Source organism: Oreochromis aureus, linkage group 1 (assembly GCF_013358895.1).
Source record: "Oreochromis aureus strain Israel breed Guangdong linkage group 1, ZZ_aureus, whole genome shotgun sequence".
NCBI lineage: Eukaryota > Metazoa > Chordata > Actinopteri > Cichliformes > Cichlidae > Oreochromis > Oreochromis aureus.
In genome coordinates, this window is record NC_052942.1 from 4484774 (window position 1) to 4502919 (window position 18146).

At 41.4% G+C, this 18146-nt stretch overlaps 1 protein-coding gene across 5 annotated transcripts in view; it reads right to left on the reverse strand.

Annotated features, from left to right (window-relative positions):
- The window catches only part of arnt2 (aryl-hydrocarbon receptor nuclear translocator 2), an 89746-nt gene that overhangs the window by 56300 nt on the left and 15300 nt on the right, over positions 1 to 18146 (reverse strand). For all 5 annotated transcript variants that reach the window (XM_039597929.1, XM_039597965.1, XM_039598040.1 and 2 more), the window contains 2 exons: positions 12483 to 12696; positions 8497 to 8599 (listed from right to left, as the gene is read on the reverse strand). In XM_039597929.1, the coding sequence (XP_039453863.1) occupies positions 8497 to 8599; positions 12483 to 12696 (317 nt within the window). The remainder of the gene's footprint in view (positions 1 to 8496; positions 8600 to 12482; positions 12697 to 18146) is intronic.

An 18146-nucleotide genomic window follows, 5' to 3' on the forward strand; every position in this document is an offset into this window, starting at 1 on the left:
GAGAGGGAAGGTTGGGATAGTTTGGACATATGCAGAGGAGGGATAGTAAATCTACTGGACAAAGAAGACTGAATATGAAGCTGCCAGGCAGGAAAAAAGGGGAAGATCACAGAGAAGATTCATGGATGTACTGAAAGAGGACATGCAGACGGCTGGTGTGACAGAAGATGATGCTAAAAATGGGGTGAGATTGCGGCAGATGATCAGCTGTAGTGACCCCTAAAAGGAGTCAGTGGAAGAAGTGCTGGAATTCTCCAAAACTATAAAATTTAACATTTTAAGTAAATGAGGCCATTACTGACAGTCAGTGTAGCTAGGCTGTTCCTACAGCTATGATTTTTTTTTTAGCAGTCTTTCACTACCTGGTGATTAAAAGGTGAATTATTATTGTAGAGTCTTTACCTTTCAATATTAAAGTACCTTGAGGCAACTCTTGTTGCGATTTGGTACTATATAAATAAAATATAATTGAATCAACACATCATTCATTAATTAAATAATTAATTAATGATTATTAATCAAAAAACTGTAAAAATTATTGATAATAAGCCATTCCTATTTGAACAAATACACATTTTTGAGGTTTGACCATTAAAAGAAAATACCACTATTTTATTCACATAGTATTACATGAGACCTGGAGATCTCACATTGAACTGCTGTTGGCAGATCCAAATTTAGCACCTCTACAGATCACTCGTCGCATCCTTGAAAGTTTGCTACCTCCGGCAGCAGATGTTGTAAAAGGGCTGGGCTCAAACACAATTCCATCCATCTATTTAAAAGTGTTGGATTCTGCTTTTGCCACAGTACAAGATGGAGAGGAGTTGTTTGCTCAATTCCTGAATACATTACAGGATCCAGGTGAGAAACCCTCTGCTTTTTTGCAACGTTTACAACTCACATTAAACACTGATGAAAAGAGGTGGTATCTTGTCTTCAGACTTCAACAAACATTTACTCAAGCAGTTTTGTCGAGGATACTGGGATAGCGATATCATAAACAAATTACAGTTGGAGAACTTGAGGAGTGATCCCCCATGTTTTGCAGAGCTCCTCCTACTGCTTCGAACTGAGGAGGGTAGACAGCTGGCTAAGGAGAATCTCATGAAGAAGCACCTGACTGCATCCAAGCCTCGTGCCGCTGTTCACTCTCAGAGCACGTGCTTGTAGCCATTCAGACACCAAGGCTATTAATGAACTGAAGCAACAGATGCAGAAACTGCAGAGTCAAATGGCTGCTCTTCTCTCACAGAAATCTCAATTCTCCAAGCCAGCACCACCTCAACTCAGATCAGCACAACCAAGACCCAGCAGTAGTGCAAACAGTTCCCGGCCTAGAGCAGGCTACTGCTTTAAATGTGGAGAGGATGGGCATATGTCAGCAGGATGCGCCAACCCTCCGAACCCAACACTGGTTCTGAAAAAGAAAAAACAACTTGAAAAAAGACAGCAGGCTTGGGACAGCAATAACAAATCATCAAACTAGAGGCAGTCTCTGTGGAGGGACAGACGGAGGCTGCAGTTAACCCATGTCCCAGTTACAAGCAAAATGGGCATTCCATCACATTGCCTAAAGGACTCATTGGAACCAGAAGTACAGCACAAGTCACGATTGGAGGGACTGTATTCAACTGCCTGTTAGACACTGGGTCTCAGGTAACCACCATCTCTCACTCCTTCCACCATGATTATCTTTCTGACCAAGAGATACAACCTCTGAAAAATCTTCTGGAGATAGAAGGAGCGAATGGCCAAGCTGTTCCATACCTTGGTTATGTGGAGATGAATGTCACTTTCCCTCCCGACTTCTTGGGTTCCACCACAGCTGTTGATACACTTGCCCTGGTAGTTCCTGATGTCCAATCAGCTCAACAGCCATCAATACTGATTGGTACAAACACTCTGGACTTGGCATATGAGAAAACATTCTCAGACCAACAACACTCCTTTCCAGCCCCACATGGATGCAGAACGGTGCTGAAAATTCTTGGGCAACAATACAGACTGGCCAATAGTAGTCATCACGGAATCATCAAGCTGCACACTGACGGACCACAGACCATCCCAGCTGGAAAAACGGTTGCCTTGGAGGGGTTAATTTTTGGACGCTGCCTCCAGGCCGAGAAGGCTGTGTTGGTGGAACATCCGACTTCGTCGCCTCTGCCAGGTGGCTTAATGGTCCCGTCTTGTGTCATGGATTTCCCTTCTCACCAGCCATACCACTTACCTGTGGTAATCTGCAACCAGTCTGATCATGATGTAACCCTCCCAGCCAAAGCCATCATTGCAGAGATCAGTGCCATTCAGTCCATTCAGTGTCAAGAAAGGAGTCATGACAGTATGCCTCCTAACCCTGTAACTTCTGGATTCAACTTCAAGTTTGGTAACTCCCCCTTAACACCGGTATGGAAGAGTCGTATTACTGAGAAGTTAAACACCCTCCATGATGTCTTTGCCAAACACGATCTTGACTTTGGGAAAACCGACAAAGTGAAACATCAGATCAAGCTCTCTGACCCTACTCCCTTCAAACAGCGCCCAAGACCAATCCATCCTCAAGATCTGGATGCTGTGCGCCAACACCTGAAGGAGCTGGTTGACTCTGGGGTCATCAGAGAGTCAGACTCACCCTTTGCGTCACCCATTGTCGTGGTGTGAAAGAAGAATGGGAGTGTGCGGCTCTGCATTGATTACCGGAAACTAAATCTGCAGACCATCAAAGACGCATATGCATTGCCAAAGTTGGAGGATACTTTTACAGCTCTCTCTGGATCAGAATGGTTTTCAGTCCTTGACCTTAAATCTGGTTATTATCAGATTGAAATGGAGGAGGCAGACAAGAGCAAAACAGCATTTGTATGTCCACTTGGATTCTATGAGTTCAACAGAATGCCCCAGGGAGTCACAAATGCACCCAGTACCTTCCAACGACTAATGGAAAAGTGCATGGGAGAAATGAACTTGAAAGAAGTCTTGGTCTTCATTGACGACTTGATTATTTTTGCACCAACACTTGAAGAGCATGAGAGGAGACTACTGAAAGTCCTTCACCGTCTGAAGGAATTTGGACTCAAGCTCTCAGTTGAAAAGTGCATGTTCTTCCAGAAATCCGTAAAATACCTGGGGCATGTTGTGTCAAAAGACGGTGTGCGGACAGATCCAGATAAAATCGAGACACTTAAGTCCTGGCCGGTTCCAAAGAATCTTAAAGAACTCCGCTCTTTCCTGGGTTTCGCAGGATATTACCGCAGGTTCATCCAAGGCTACTCCAACATCGTCAAACCTTTGCATGACCTTACTGCTGGATATCCTCCATCACAGCGGAAACTCAGAGCCACCATCAAGCGAGACCAATATTTGGATCCTAAGGAACCACTTGCCAGTCGCTGGACTCCTGCATATCAACAAGCCTTTGACACCATTATCAAAAAACTCACCACAGCACCAGTACTTGCTTTCGCCGATCCCCAGAAGCCTTACCTTCTCCATACAGATGCTAGTTCTACCGGGCTAGGAGCTATTCTGTACCAGGACAAACAAGGACAAAACCAGGTGATTGCCTATGCAAGTCGCAGTCTGTCGAGGTGTGAGTCAAAATATCCCGCTCACAAACTGGAATTTCTGGCTCTCAAGTGGGCTGTTACGGAGAAGTTTCATGACTATCTCTACGGCACCAACTTCACTGTCATTACTGACAGCAACCCACTCACCTATCCTATCTACTTACCTCTGCTAAATTAGATGCCACCAGTTACCGTTGGCTCTCTGCTCTTTCCACATTTTCATTCAAAATCATGTACAGACCTGGTAAGCAAAATCTAGATGCTGATGCTCTCTCTCGCAGGCCACATGGAGAACTCTCCAATGACCAAATGTCCCAAAAGGAGAGGGAGAGAATTCTCCGATTTGCCCAACATCATCTGGATCAGTCTTCCTCAATTTCCATTGATCAGCACACGGTCAAAGCCATTTGTGACCGTCAGCTCGTTTATAGCATGGCGGAAAAGACGTCCACCACCGCACTCATCCAGTCCCTAACTGCCCATGCCGACAGTTTGCCTGACAGCTTCGTCAACAACACTCAGTTTGCATCTTCTGTTGTTTCTCAGCTGACAAACGCTGAAATCGCTGAGAGACAGAGGGAAGACCAGACCCTGAGGCATGTCATATTGCTGCTAGAGACTGGGCAAAGTCCACCTCCCATCTTGTGGGATGAACTCCCAGAACTGCCCCTTCTACTCCGAGACCAACATCGCCTGGAGCTCCAAAACGCCATTCTCGTGAGAAGGAGGCAAGTTGGGGACCAGCTCTACTACCAGCTAGTGTTACCTCAGAAATTCCAGGCTAAAGTACTGTCAGAACTGCATGACAAGATGGGTCATTTGGGCATCGAGCGTACACTCGACCTCGTCCGTCGAAGATTCTACTGGCCGAAAATGGCCAATGATGTGTCGAATAAAGTGAAGACGTGAGAGATGCACCAAGCGGAAAGCTTTAGCCGAAAGAGCAGCACCCCTGGTGAACATTCGAACTTATCGACCTCTGGAACTGGTTTGCATGGACTTTTTATCACTGGAACCTGACAGGAGCAGAACCAAAGACATCCTTGTAATAACAGATCACTTTACCAAGTACGCTGTCGCTGTCCCCACTCCAAACCAAAAAGCAAAGACTGTTGCCAAATGTCTCTGGGGCAATTTCCTGGTTCATTATGGTATCCCAGAAAAGCTCCATAGTGATCAAGGACCAGACTTTGAGTCACGCACAATAAAAGAACTCTGCAAAATGGCTGGGATTCACAAAATCAGAACTACACCATACCATCCACAAGGTAATCCAGTCGAGCGTTTTAACAGAACGCTCCTGAATATGCTCGGAACACTCACCACTGAAGAGAAAACTCACTGGAAAGATTTTGTTAAGCCCTTGGTCCACGCATACAACTGCACCCGGAGTGATGTTACTGGCTACTCACCCTATGAGCTCATGTTTGGTCGACAACCTCACCTCCCGATTGACCTGGTCTTTGGACTGCCTGTGGACGACAATCAGCCCACTCATTCACAGTATGTCCAGAACCTGAAGTTAAATCTAGAAAAGAGCTACAAAATTGCCATTGGAAATGCAGAGAAGCTCATGGGAAGGAACAAGAGCCGTTTTGACCAGCATATAACCCCCTCTGAACTGGACGTTGGTGACAGGGTGCTGGTACGTAATGTGAAACTCCGAGGCAAACACAAAATTGCAGACAAATGGGAACCAGACATCTATGTGGTGGTAAAAAGAGCAGACAATCTTCCAGTGTACACTCTCCGACCAGAGAACAAATCAAACCGATTCGTACTCTACACAGAGATCTCCTCTTACCATGTGGATTCTTGCCGCATTCCAATAGAACCAACCGAACAACTGTAAAACCAACCAGGAAGCAGTCAATCAACCTTTCTGATGAGGACTGTACACAACCCCAGTCAGAAGATGAGGATGACATGATACCGCATCAATGGTATGATCCTGTCTCAGAGCCTTTGCAATTCACCACTGTCCGCAATCTGCCAAAACCTTCATCCACCATTCCAGTCACTGAAACTTTACCATCTGATACGCCATTCTGTGAACCTGCTACGCTCCCTTTGCCTCCTGTTGAGCCAGCAGGGAGCGAGACCCCTGACTCGGAAACCCCTGTCGAGGAGGAAGCTCCTGATACTGTGGAATCAGAGGAGAGTCTGTCCTCTGCTGAACCTACCAATGTTGAATTGCCGACTGAGCCCAGTATGTCCTCTGCTGCTGATCTACCATCTAACTCTGACACCTCCAGCTTTGAACTAGAACCTCTGAGAACATCAACTCGGACCAGGAAACCACCAGACCGGATGCAATACTCTAAGCTTGGTCAGCCCATCTTGAAGAGTATTCAGGCACTAGTCCATGGCTTAACCACTGCCTTTACTCATGCACTGGAGGATGAAGAGGACCATCTACTTACTGCCACTGAACAACCTGTCATCCGGAACCAGCCACCATGTACAGGGACGTACATGAGATCGAGGGGGGAACCTGTAACCCATATCAACTACACCCTGTCACATGACCCACGTCAGCTGATTTGAGGTCCCTCTCCTGATTGGCTCCTTCCACGTTGCGGCAACTCTGAAAACCGGCTGTGGAGGGATACTTCCGGGTTCGACTCCTGATGTGGCTGTAAGCTTATGGCGTTTAGAATGGCGTTGGAAAACAAAGCGTTTTCTCCCCTCAATTCATCTATAAACTCATTTCACCTCAGCGGTAAGTGTCCTTAATATCTACCAAAAACAACCTTTTAGTTGTCAGTAACCAGTCGATCATTTTCGCGATTAAAAAATGCCTTTGTTCGGCAGCGTTCCCACCGCGAGCAGAACTCCGGTTCAAAAACCGCTGTTTTTGAACACTTTTATTTACTTAAGTACTTTAATGGGCTTACTTTGAAACAAAGTGCAATTGAATGATTATTGTTATGTGTTGCTTTGAATTCGGCTATGCTGTCTGTTAGACAGTTGTTTTTCTTTATTGTTGTTTTTGCATTTGTTTGTAGCGAACGCTACTGGAATGTATAGATTAAGCTACGTAGCCAAGATGATTATTAATTTAACTGTTGTACATTTGTTGATGATAATGATGATGATTCATGTTGCATAGAGTTGCAGAAAAATGTATTTGTTTACCGGTAAACTGAATCGAACTTGATGTGCTAATGGACATTTTTCTGACCTACAGGTCAGGTTTTTTTTCCCCCCTTTGAATTGATGATCTTCATATTGAAGTGGCGAGCCGGTAGGACCATTCTTTGTTTTTTTCCCCTCTTTTCCCCCACTTTGCCGTCTTTGGATTACGGACATATTTCCCCATTGTATGAAGCTGGACCCTAAGGAGGAATACCTTAAAAGTGAACTTTAAAAAGAAAAGGACCAAAAAGGACTCTTAACAAAAAGACTCTTGCACAGAAAATCACAGCAATTGATTTATTATTTAATTGTGGGCATTTATTTATGTTGTATTATTTTGTTCCATTTCCCCCATTTATTCAATATATTTTTGGTGCAAGATATTGCAGTCTTTGGTCTCGTCATTCACACCATCTAGGCTCCATAAAGAACTATTTCTTCTGCGCGTCAGTCAGTAAACCCATCCATTGCAATAACACTAGCCCTTAAATAACTTTGCGTTACAACTACACCTCCTTTGAGGTGTCTCACATTACATTTAGACAAACTGTGCTGTCACTGAATAGCTTACCAGTGGTAATAAAGCAGTGCTCTACTCTGCCCACATTTATGTAAAAATCTCAAAACAATGACAGATCCCCAACCATTTCTGTGACCACTTAAACTTCACACCAGAAATAAGTTATGTGATCTGCTCTGGAGCTAGATTTACATTTTATATTTTTAGTTAATAGATATCCATTAACATCCACTGTCCCTGTTTAAATTAGATGTCATTGTCAGTGTTACCTTTTTATAGCTCCTAACACAGTAGGAAGGCTGTTGTGGTTGCAGGATAAGTGACTGTACTCTGCACTTAAATGGCTGCTATTGTCTGGACTAACGCTGCAGTGATTAGAGGGAGGCATAGAGAACATCATTATAACCAGGCTTCCATTTCCTTTCGTCAGCATACCATACAATCTCAATAGATATTACACTGAACTTAAGTCTCAATCTTGGTCTCACCACTGCCCTATAGGTCTAAGATGACCCATTTTTAAAGGGATCCAGGGGCAACGCAGCAAAGACTAAAACAGCAAAGTAGAAAAAACAAAGACGCTCCCTTCCTGTTACAATACATCAAACGCTGCTAAGAATCACTGTAACCCATTTCATCTGTGCTTGCTTGCATTTCAACAGATTTCAGTCAGCTGACATGCAAGCTCAAGTTGAAAGCAATCAAAGAGCAGATTTGGCCTTACATCAGACTACATTGCTTTCCCCAAACACTTTAACATTACCCAAATAAATGACTGATGCAGTGATTACTAAAAAGTACACTTGAAAAATGACATTTCCATGGATCACATTTGCATTATATATTTAAACAATCTGACAAATAAAACTGATCTGAAATTAAACCCAGAGAAACTAGTAAAATAAAAATTCATGATCACACTAACATCCAAGCTAAACATTCCACAATCTACTCCATAAAAGTGCATATGAAGCTTAACCCATTCGTTACTATAATATCATTTTGAATGGTTGTCCGTCTTTGTCTTATGTGCTGTGTAATATAACTTTGAGTTCGCTGCACTGTTCTAGTGCAGTCATTCCCAAAGTGTGGGCTGGGGCACTCTGGAGGGCCACAAAGGTAGTAGCAGAAATTTACTAAGTATGTATATTTGGCTGGGCCCATGGGAATTTTTGGTTTTTAGGTAGCCCACAGCACTCTTGACTTTTGGCTGCTCTAAAGGAACAAAATCAAAACCCCCCCTCCCCAAAAAAACAACTTGATCACACACACCTCATTCGGCATATGAACGAGCGTCGGGAGCCCATGCACATTCTCATGGAGGACTGTTGTCCTTCCTTCTTCACCGTTCCCGTCTTCAGGTCCAGAATTCGCCCTGTTAGCACACAAACAACATATTTAATAATAATATTACACATGTATAGTCTACAACAACACTGCCATGGTCCTGGGTCTTTTGCCCAGTGTTTTGTGTTCTTTGGTCTTTTACGTTCGGTCGAGCCCTGCTTTGTTTTTTATTTTGAAATCAGCTTTAAAGTTGTTTGGAAGTAATTTCTTGTCTCGCAAGTCCTGCATCTGGGTGCTAATCCTGAATGCCACACACTGTTTAATGACAGAAAAATCAAGTGGACATGTATTTTTATGAGTGGCAGCAGGCGGATCTTTTTCTATTGAAGAGAACTTTAGAAGTGATGGCTCCGCTCAAAATAGGAACACAGTGAAGCTAAGGTGTACTTGTGTACTTTTGCTTTGATAGCAGCAGTGAGTACTGGCTCATCCTTTATCACATTGAAAAGAACATCTGTTTACTGATTTTCACTTTGCTAATAAACCAAACAAATGGCATTCGATCAATTTCTGGGGAGTAGATCCATGCAGGATCTTGAGATCAGAATATATTCAGAGTACAATGTTTGTTTTATCAATATCAATACTGCCATTTTAGCAATATCCAATCAGTCTGTGCTGTATCTAGAATGACACAGTTTTAATAAAGCTACAGTAAAAAGCCTAATTAATCGTCCTGTGACTAACATCAAACCACTTGTGTGATCTAAGTGCACATTAAATCCCTCAACCAATTCCATTCACTAGCATTGAGACGGGGATGAAACGAGAGACATTCGAATTGAAGGCTTGAAAAGACAGCTGATTACGGAGACTGCCAGAAAAAAGCAACTTCACTGACCTCTCAGAAATGCGGTGAATTCTGTAATCTTAGTATCCAGAAACCATGAAGCTGACTGGATATTTACACTAGGGGTGGGCGTTATATATTTAATATACTCAATGTATCGTGAGTTTTTCCACATATGACGGCTTTATCGTGTCTGTATATAATTCACTGAGTTTTTTCCCCCTTCCACATGCAGCAAATGCATCATTAATTATGATGGAATTTTTAAGATTACACAAGCTGTTCAAGAGTTACGGTAGTTTAAAGAAACATTGGACAAACATGTTGCCAGTGACAGGTTAGTGGGTTACCACAAAGAAAAAGATAATTTTTTATTTCACAATTTTTATATATGTTATAAACACAAAAGAGTGCCTTTTTTATTTCGGTTGTTTTATTTTGTCTCGTGAATTCTTGCTTGATGTACTTTTTTGGTGCTATGATTTTTTGTTTCTTAAAGGTGTTGACCATAGAAAGTCACTTGTGAAAAACCTCTGAGTGCAGCTGATGGGTAAAATAAAACATTTCAATACATTCAGACTTTTTTTATTCAAAGTAGAAAAACATAATGAAGGGTCAATTTGAATGAGTATAGCAGTGCAATTTTAGGCACTAAGTGGTTGAAAATAATAATTTTTGGAGGTTATGTAAACATATTGTGATATAGCCAAAAAATATTGTGATATTAGATTTTTTACTTCACACACAAACTTAATGATCCATACAGAGGAAAGAAGGTTAAGCACCATAGTAAATGTGGACCAACTAACTCATCACAAAAGAACCCAACAACGTCTAAGTTAAGGAGCAGACCAGAGGTTCAGCTATCATAAGGTACAACGCAGCTTCATACTGCTTTATACTGTAAGGTATTATATTAGATACACAAATAACCAGCTGATCCCCTGTGAGCAGCACCACATACAACAAACAGGACAAACTAAAAACTACAGGAGCAGTTGTAGTTCAGGAAGGAGTGCAGGAAGTTTGCTTTGGTCCCTGGGCCAGATGTTACAGGGTGAGAGGCAGGGTACACCAAAGACAGTCCGTCACAGGGCTAACACAGAGGCAGACCATCACTCACATTCACACCTACAGTCAGTTTAGAACCATCAAGTAACCCAAGCCTCTGCCATCCAGACATGGAGCGAACATGCAAACTCCACACACAAAGGGCCCAGGAGCTTCTTCCTGTGAAGCAACAGTGCTAACCTTCAAACACCACACTGCCAACAGCATTTTGAGAATCATAAAACCAAAGATGGTACTTGTCTCTTAAATCCAAGCTGGGAGCTGTTTCCACAAGCCTGACAGCCGAAGGCTCTGCCTTCTAGTTTACTTTTAAAAACTCTAGTAAGGAAAACAAGTCAGACTGAACTCTAAGTGCTCTACCGTGATAATATGAGCATGTGAGCCCTTTATCCTTCTGACATCCTCTAGGATGCCAGCGTTATAGGTCAACTGAAGGATTTTCAGGGAGCTTTTAGACTAAATGCATAGACTAGTATTTCAGCATCATTCAGAGACAAATGTTTGTATGTTAGAAATACTGACAAGTACTAGTTAAAGGACATACCCTCATTAAAAATGACTAGTATGTGGTTCTGGGGACTTCCACAAAGTGTACTGTGCTAAACATCTGCGATAAAATATGAATAGAAAAATAGCATTAATATTTTTGTGTGCCAAAATAAAAAAAAAAAGATGTGAACTGTACTGCGTCCTTCTCACCAAAAATAATCAATGGATTACTCATTCTTTCTGCAATGAGCTATAGACGCCAGCAACTTCTTTGGAAGAGTCACTGTTTTGGTCTACTGGGAGCTGACTGATATTGTTCAGTCCTTCCACATCAACAAACTGGAAAACCATGCAGCCACGCACACGATGAGGAGGAGAAGAAGAGGAGTTCCTCTGAATTAAACTTAACCCAGTGACTTCAAAGGCTGTGCATGTGCTCGTGTACATGTGCATTCTGGTGTGTTTTCATCTGCCAAAGCTCGACACGGGGATTACTGGGTTACGTGGATTACACAGTGCTGCTGGGTGCTTAGTGTTCAGAGGCGCTCTGGAGTCAATGCACAGACCAACAGGCACACATAAATTCTGAGGCTACGTGGTGATCCAGACTACAGTCTGCAGAAGGTTGTTTAAGAAAACAATGCTGCCCTCGAGTGAGCTATCCAAGTATTGCAGAGGTTTTCAGATTTCAAATGTTATTCTCAGTCTTTCAGCTTTAAATACATCATATGTATGCAGCAAAAATTATAATGTAACACAAAATATAATAAAGATTAACAGCAAATTACAACAATACTTACACAATAAAATACTTCTGTATACCAGATTTAAACCAGACCTAAATCTTAATAATAGTTTAATCAGAGTTCCATTTCTAAATGCAAAATTAAAATGCCTTTGACAAAATTTCCACCCTAATCTTAAATGACTTCTCCTTTTCTCCCCATTTTGATTCTTCCTCTGTGTCTAATTTTACAATAATGACACTCAGTTCTGCAAGGTGGCAAATTAGTGGTATTGGTAGATTGAAGAAAGCTGCACATGTTCCACATAGCAAGAACCCACCTGTGATTTCCCTGGGTGATAGTGACCCCAAACTGTGGAGCTTCACAAATAAATGTCAGCACCATCTAAACCAAAACATAGCTGGCTGTAGGACGGTTTCAATTGGACCTGAAGCTTAAATGGAGGTACGAATCACCACATTTAGTCAAAAATGTCAGAACAAAATGAGAGGGAAACCCAAATGTTTGTGACTCAAGCCTTATGCCGCTAGGTTGAGATGATCAGCTGGCCAGATCAACCATTTCTGTCATACTGTGTTATGATGAATCCAGTTTATGAAGTACACATCAACAAATCTTTTTAGAACAAGAGCTAACCCTTCAAACTGTGTGATGAATATCAGAGTGTTACTTATTTTAAAAGATAAGCGTAGTGCAGTCTGAAGGGGGGTGTTTATGTGTAACAGGTGGTTATAAAGATCATTTTACAAAACAATAATGATCAAAAGTAGAACACGTCAAGCTGAAAGAATTATTTGTGACGATCCTTTCTCTACCTGTCATGGAGTTTTCTGAAGTGCTGAGCTGTTCCCTCAATTTGTCCACATCATCAGGGTGGACCTGCTCGTACAGAGTGCTGCCAAACCACTCAGACTGGGGCTGGTTCAGCACTGGTGTCACTGAGTCCGAAACATAGATGACCCGACCTGTCTCTGCAGCAACCACAAACAGGAAGCCATCCGCCGCCTCCAAGATCAGGTGCTTTAGTTCCTACAGGGAAAGAAAGGTTTATAAACCAAGAAGCACAACCAAATATACAAACACAAATCAAGTACATTTCAACAAATACACAGTGAAAATGTGTTCAACTCAAATTAAGATGCAGTTAAAGTGTAAGTAAATGTTAATAAAGCAAATGTACATTTAAGTAGATATAAATGTTTATAAGAAGATGGAAACTCTTCATTAACTTAAATTAATTACAACTCTGGTAATGTTGAAGAAATATGGTTTCAGTCACAATGCTACTCAAAAGAAGAGTGTTACTTTAAGCTATAGTCATTGATATCTGGTAGCATGGCTCTGTCCTGCTGCTCCATCTGTATATATGGCCGGAGGCAGGGAGAACAGCAGCAAGGGGATGACTGTCAATAGATACAATATTAAAGTCAGAAACAGCATGAAGGAGCTGCTCTTTTCTAGCTTGCACTTGGAATCTCTCAGGCTTCTTGCATTTCTTCTTCCTGATGTTGCCATCTCTTAATATAGGTGTATTTATAATTACGACCATCTTCCTCTGCTTCTGTATCCATCTGGTTAGCCATCACCAGTTTGTTTATCTGTATCTGGAAGTGCCACAGGATCTTAACTTGGTCATCCTCAACCACCCTAGGGGTGTATCCCATTTTGACCTCAGGACTTCCAGGCCATACTCAGTGCAGATGTTTCTATATACTATGCTGGCCACTTGGTTATGCCGTTCTATGTATGCCCTGCCTGCTAGCATCTAGTGCCCTGCTCTTATGTGCTACACGGATATCGAATGGAGCAATCTTGTTGATCATTTGGCGGAGGGGCGTTCAGGCCTATGCACAGAGAGAGCATCTCCTTGGTAAATCCCACACTTCATGCCGACTTTTGGTTTAAAGTTGGCCTCTGGTGTTGTTGGCCACATTCCCATTGAATTTCTAATGAAGTGTCCTTAGTTATGGAACGCCAGGACTGCCATAATGAATTAATTAAATACACCATTAAATAATTAATAAAATGTGGCAATAATTAATTAATATCGGAAATAATTAATTACATAAATATTTATGACACATGTAATTAATTATTGACATATTTAATTAATTAATAACACATTTAAATAATTATTGACAGTTTTAACTAATTATTTAATGATATATTTATATAATTCATTTTGGCACTTTTGTCCCCTTCATCTCTCTCCTTGAAATTATTTTATCTGTCAGCCTTACCCATCAAACTAAGTGGGCGGGGTTAACGCTGCCCATGCAGCTTCTCTAACATTTGATTGGTTGCCGTGCAAAGTAAGTCAAGACAGGTCGATCCTAGATAATCGATTGCTTGTGTGGACTTGGGGCAGCCAGGTATCCCAGAATGAATTCTAAATCACAGGCAGCAATGGTGGTGTAAAGTTTTAAAATACCCCAGTTTTTTTTGTCACCAGCTACACTTTTAACAGTGTTTTAGCCGCAAATGTAGTGGCCTAATCGTCACATGTCTGGTCAGGTTGTCAACATAGAACATGTTTACAAAAGTGCTCAGATGTTTTCAGAGATGTCACTAGCTCTGCTAACAGTCAGCTGACAGAGTGTACCGAGCTCACAGCCCCGGTGTTCCAGCTTAACTGTTTTTGTTTTTTTTTTTTGGGGGGGGGGGTTACGTTAACCGGTTTGTTTACATATTCCACTCTCCGTGTTCCACATGTTGCATTCGCAGATTCTCCTTTTCACCGAACGATCGTCTCTTTCCGCCTGGTCTTCTGTCTCTCGAGCTGACATTTTCCTCAGGACACCAGCGATCAGCTCAACAGGCCCTCAGTTTACCTGCATGCATCCTCCACCTCCTCACCTATCAACTGTTTAACACCTGCTGCTAATTCAAGAAACACGCCCACGTTACCTGGTGATAGTCACAGTTTAACTGGGCAGCCAGTGCTCGATATAACGCAATGTCGGCGCATTTTTCTGCACAAGATAAGTAAATATAGTTTTTTTTCCCGAGCGCAAAGCTGCTGGAGCTTGTTTCCCTACAGAGCATTTTATAAGCGAACCAGCTTTATCAGCGGCTGATGTCCAATCACCGGCACACAGCTTTGAAACCTCACCTGAGTTTTAGCTCTCAGTGGTTAAACACTCGACTTAATTCGCTCGGGTCACGTTTACGTTGCTGTTTTATTTACAACTGAGCAAATCAGTTTGGCTGAGGTTAAAGTTACGTTTCATAACTGCATAGTTTTACTGAAGTTTAATGGTTCACTGTGTTAGACTGAACCATTCGCTTTTCTTTATTTGGTGTGTTTTGGATTTAACAGTGAATTTTGAGATTAAACTGACTTTTAAAATGTTTTATACAAAGAGGAAAGAGAAGGCACATTTCCACCGAGAGGAGCAGAGTTAGCAACAGCGTGTTCATCATGAAGACTGCAACCTGGACAGAAATATTACATCATCTGTTTTTTAAATAGTTATTCAACTGTATTCTAAGCACCAGCTGTCTGTTAGAATTTTTAGAGTTTACTTAACTAAAAATAAATGAGATTAACATATAATTTGTGTGATATTTTTTTTGTTTGTTTCTTTTTTTTCCTCTTTTTCGGTCATGTTATGTTTAACTGTCAAAGGGTTGTTACAAACTATGAAACACATCGTGCAGACTTCTGGATGTTAGAAGAAAACTAATACTGCTCATGAATGAGACTAAAGGCAGGAAGGTGTCCTTTAAAACTAAACATGTTAATAGGACCCCCCTATTTATATCATAGTTTATGACATAGCACGTGTATTTCAGTAATAGCCTTATTTCAGTGTAGTGGTGAACAGTCACACAGCTCACATGGGCGTTATCTGTGATACTCCTTAACTATAATTTATCCAAGTTAACTTTAGTTAACCATTCAGACAGTTCTTTTGCAATGACAAACATAAACAGCTGTGCCAGCTGTTTAAATTACAGCTGATTATGCAGTAACCATGGTAACCACGGACTCTGAGCGGCTGGATTGACGCAGGTCAGACAACAATTTTACATATATGATCTTAAAACAGGACACAGCCACTATACGTGCTGGCCTCGAATCAAATGTGAACGCAGACCGAGTCTATGTTTGACGTTTGCTTTCTGCCTCTCAAACATTTAAACAGCAGCGAGTCTGCAGCTGAGGGAAAACAAACTCAAATTGTCAGAAGAGGTTTGCTCGTTTCTTGCGTGTATTAATTTGGTGATTTATTAAATGTATAAATGCGTTTATACACAGGTCACGCTGAATACTGAACAAAAACCCAAAGATCGGCTGTTAATCGAATTTATTTGCTCTCTCTCCTCCTTAAACATGTTTTTAATGTTAGTTATAATTCAGAATTGGCGACTGAAACACGTATGACACATAAGAACATCAGGAAATAAAAACTCGATAAATATAACCTCAGTAAATGAAGTAAGTGTACTGCTGGTTATGGCAGCTGTGTACCGGGGCCTGCGCTTTGTCGGTGGTAATAAAAGCTCGAATGCTTGCGAGGCGAGCGGGTCTATCCCACGCTTTGCTGTGAGACTGGGCTGGGCAGACATCTCCAAAATCATCGAAGCAAAGAGGCTCTATCTTGACAAACCGACCAGACATCTGAAGATTAAACCACTACATTCTCGGCTAAAAAAATATTAAAACGGTATTTGGTGACACACAAACAGGGTTTTTCCAAAGTTCAGTTCTGTTAGTTTCAACATGCCGGTTGTTGTGTGCTAAAAACAATGGCCACCAGGCCAAAGCAATGGTTTTGACTCGATCAGCGTTAACCCCACCCCCTGAGTTTGATGGGTGAGGTTGACAGTTAAAATTATTTCATGGTGAGACCTGAAGGAGTCAACTGTGCCAAAATGAATTAATTAAATACACCATTAAATAATTAGTTAAATGTGTCAATAATTAATTAATTAAATGTGTAAAAAAATTATTTAATTAATTATTTCCAATTTTAATTTATTATTGCCACATTTAATTAATTATTTATTTATTTCACATTTTAATTAATTATTGCCACATTTAAATAATTATTTAATGGTGTATTTAATTAATTCATTATGGCAGTCCTGGCGTTCCATACTTGGTGTCCTTTTGGTCTTGTATAGTTTTATGCATTCCAGGATCCATGCATGAGGTACTGAGTCATTGCCTTTCTTGTAGTCAATTCAGGCAGTGCACAGGTTGGTTAGTCTGGTCTTAAACTCTTGAGTGTAATAGGGAATTCCGACAGCACTCTATTGTTATCTCTTGTCTTCTCAACATGTTTCTGGTTTGCAAGATTTATGAATCTTGAAGCCGGTGCAAGGAGCTGTGACTGCACAGCGGTTGGTGCCTCTTGTGATGGTAATTGCCATGAAGCTGAAGAGATGTCCTGTCCTGTTTTTGTTTTTTTTTTGAGTACTGGGAACGAATTAGATTTTACAGCGTGCAGATTTTTGGTCACAATGGTCACAAATTTAAAGAAGTGCAGTTTAAGGACCTCTTTTAACAAAAGTGGTCTTTGTTTCACGCTAGAAGACATACAGTATATTGTCAAAAGCATTTGCTTGTCTCCTTTAACATAGATATGAACTTGAGTGACATCCCATTCTTAATCCTGTCAGTCCATCCTTCGTAGCTAAAACAGCTTTCCACAAGGTTTAAGTGCCTGTTTATGGGAATTTTTGTCCCTTCTTCCAGAAGCACTTTTGTGAGGTCAGACACTGACATTGGCCAGTCAAGTTCTTCCACACCAAACTCGCTCATCCATGTCTTTATGGATCTTGCTTTGTGCACGGGTGCACACTAATGTTGGAACAGCAAGGGGCCATTCCCAAACTTTTCCTACTAATTTGGGAGCATGAAATTGTCTAAAATGTCTTGTTATCTTGAAGCATTACGATTTCCATTCACTAGAACACAAAAACAGCCCCACACCATGATCCCCTCTCCACCAAACTTTACACTTAGCACAGTGTAGTCAGACAAGTACTGTTCTCCCAGCAACTCGTCCATCTGATTGCCAGACAGGGAAGGATGATTCATCACTCCAGAGAATACGTATTACTGCTCTAGAGACAATTGGCAGCATGTTTTACACTCCTGCATTCGACACTTTGCATTGCGTTTTGTGATGTAATGCTTGGTTTCAGCTGCTTGGCCATGGAAACCCAATCTACAAAGCTCACTCTTCTTCTCTATGCTAATCTGAAGACCATGTGAGGTTTGGAGGTCTGTAATGATTAACTCTGTAAAAAGTTGAGGACCTCTGTGCACCATTCACATCAGCATCCACTGACCCCATTCTGTTTTTTTATTTGGCCAACCACATCCTTGCTGTTGTTCCCAGTCATTCCCACTTCCGTATAATACCACTAACAGTTGACTGTTGAATATTTTGTAGTGATGAAATTTCACAACTCAAAAAAAGACATTAATAAAAAAAAACATTTTTTCTATGCCACTTTCAATACCA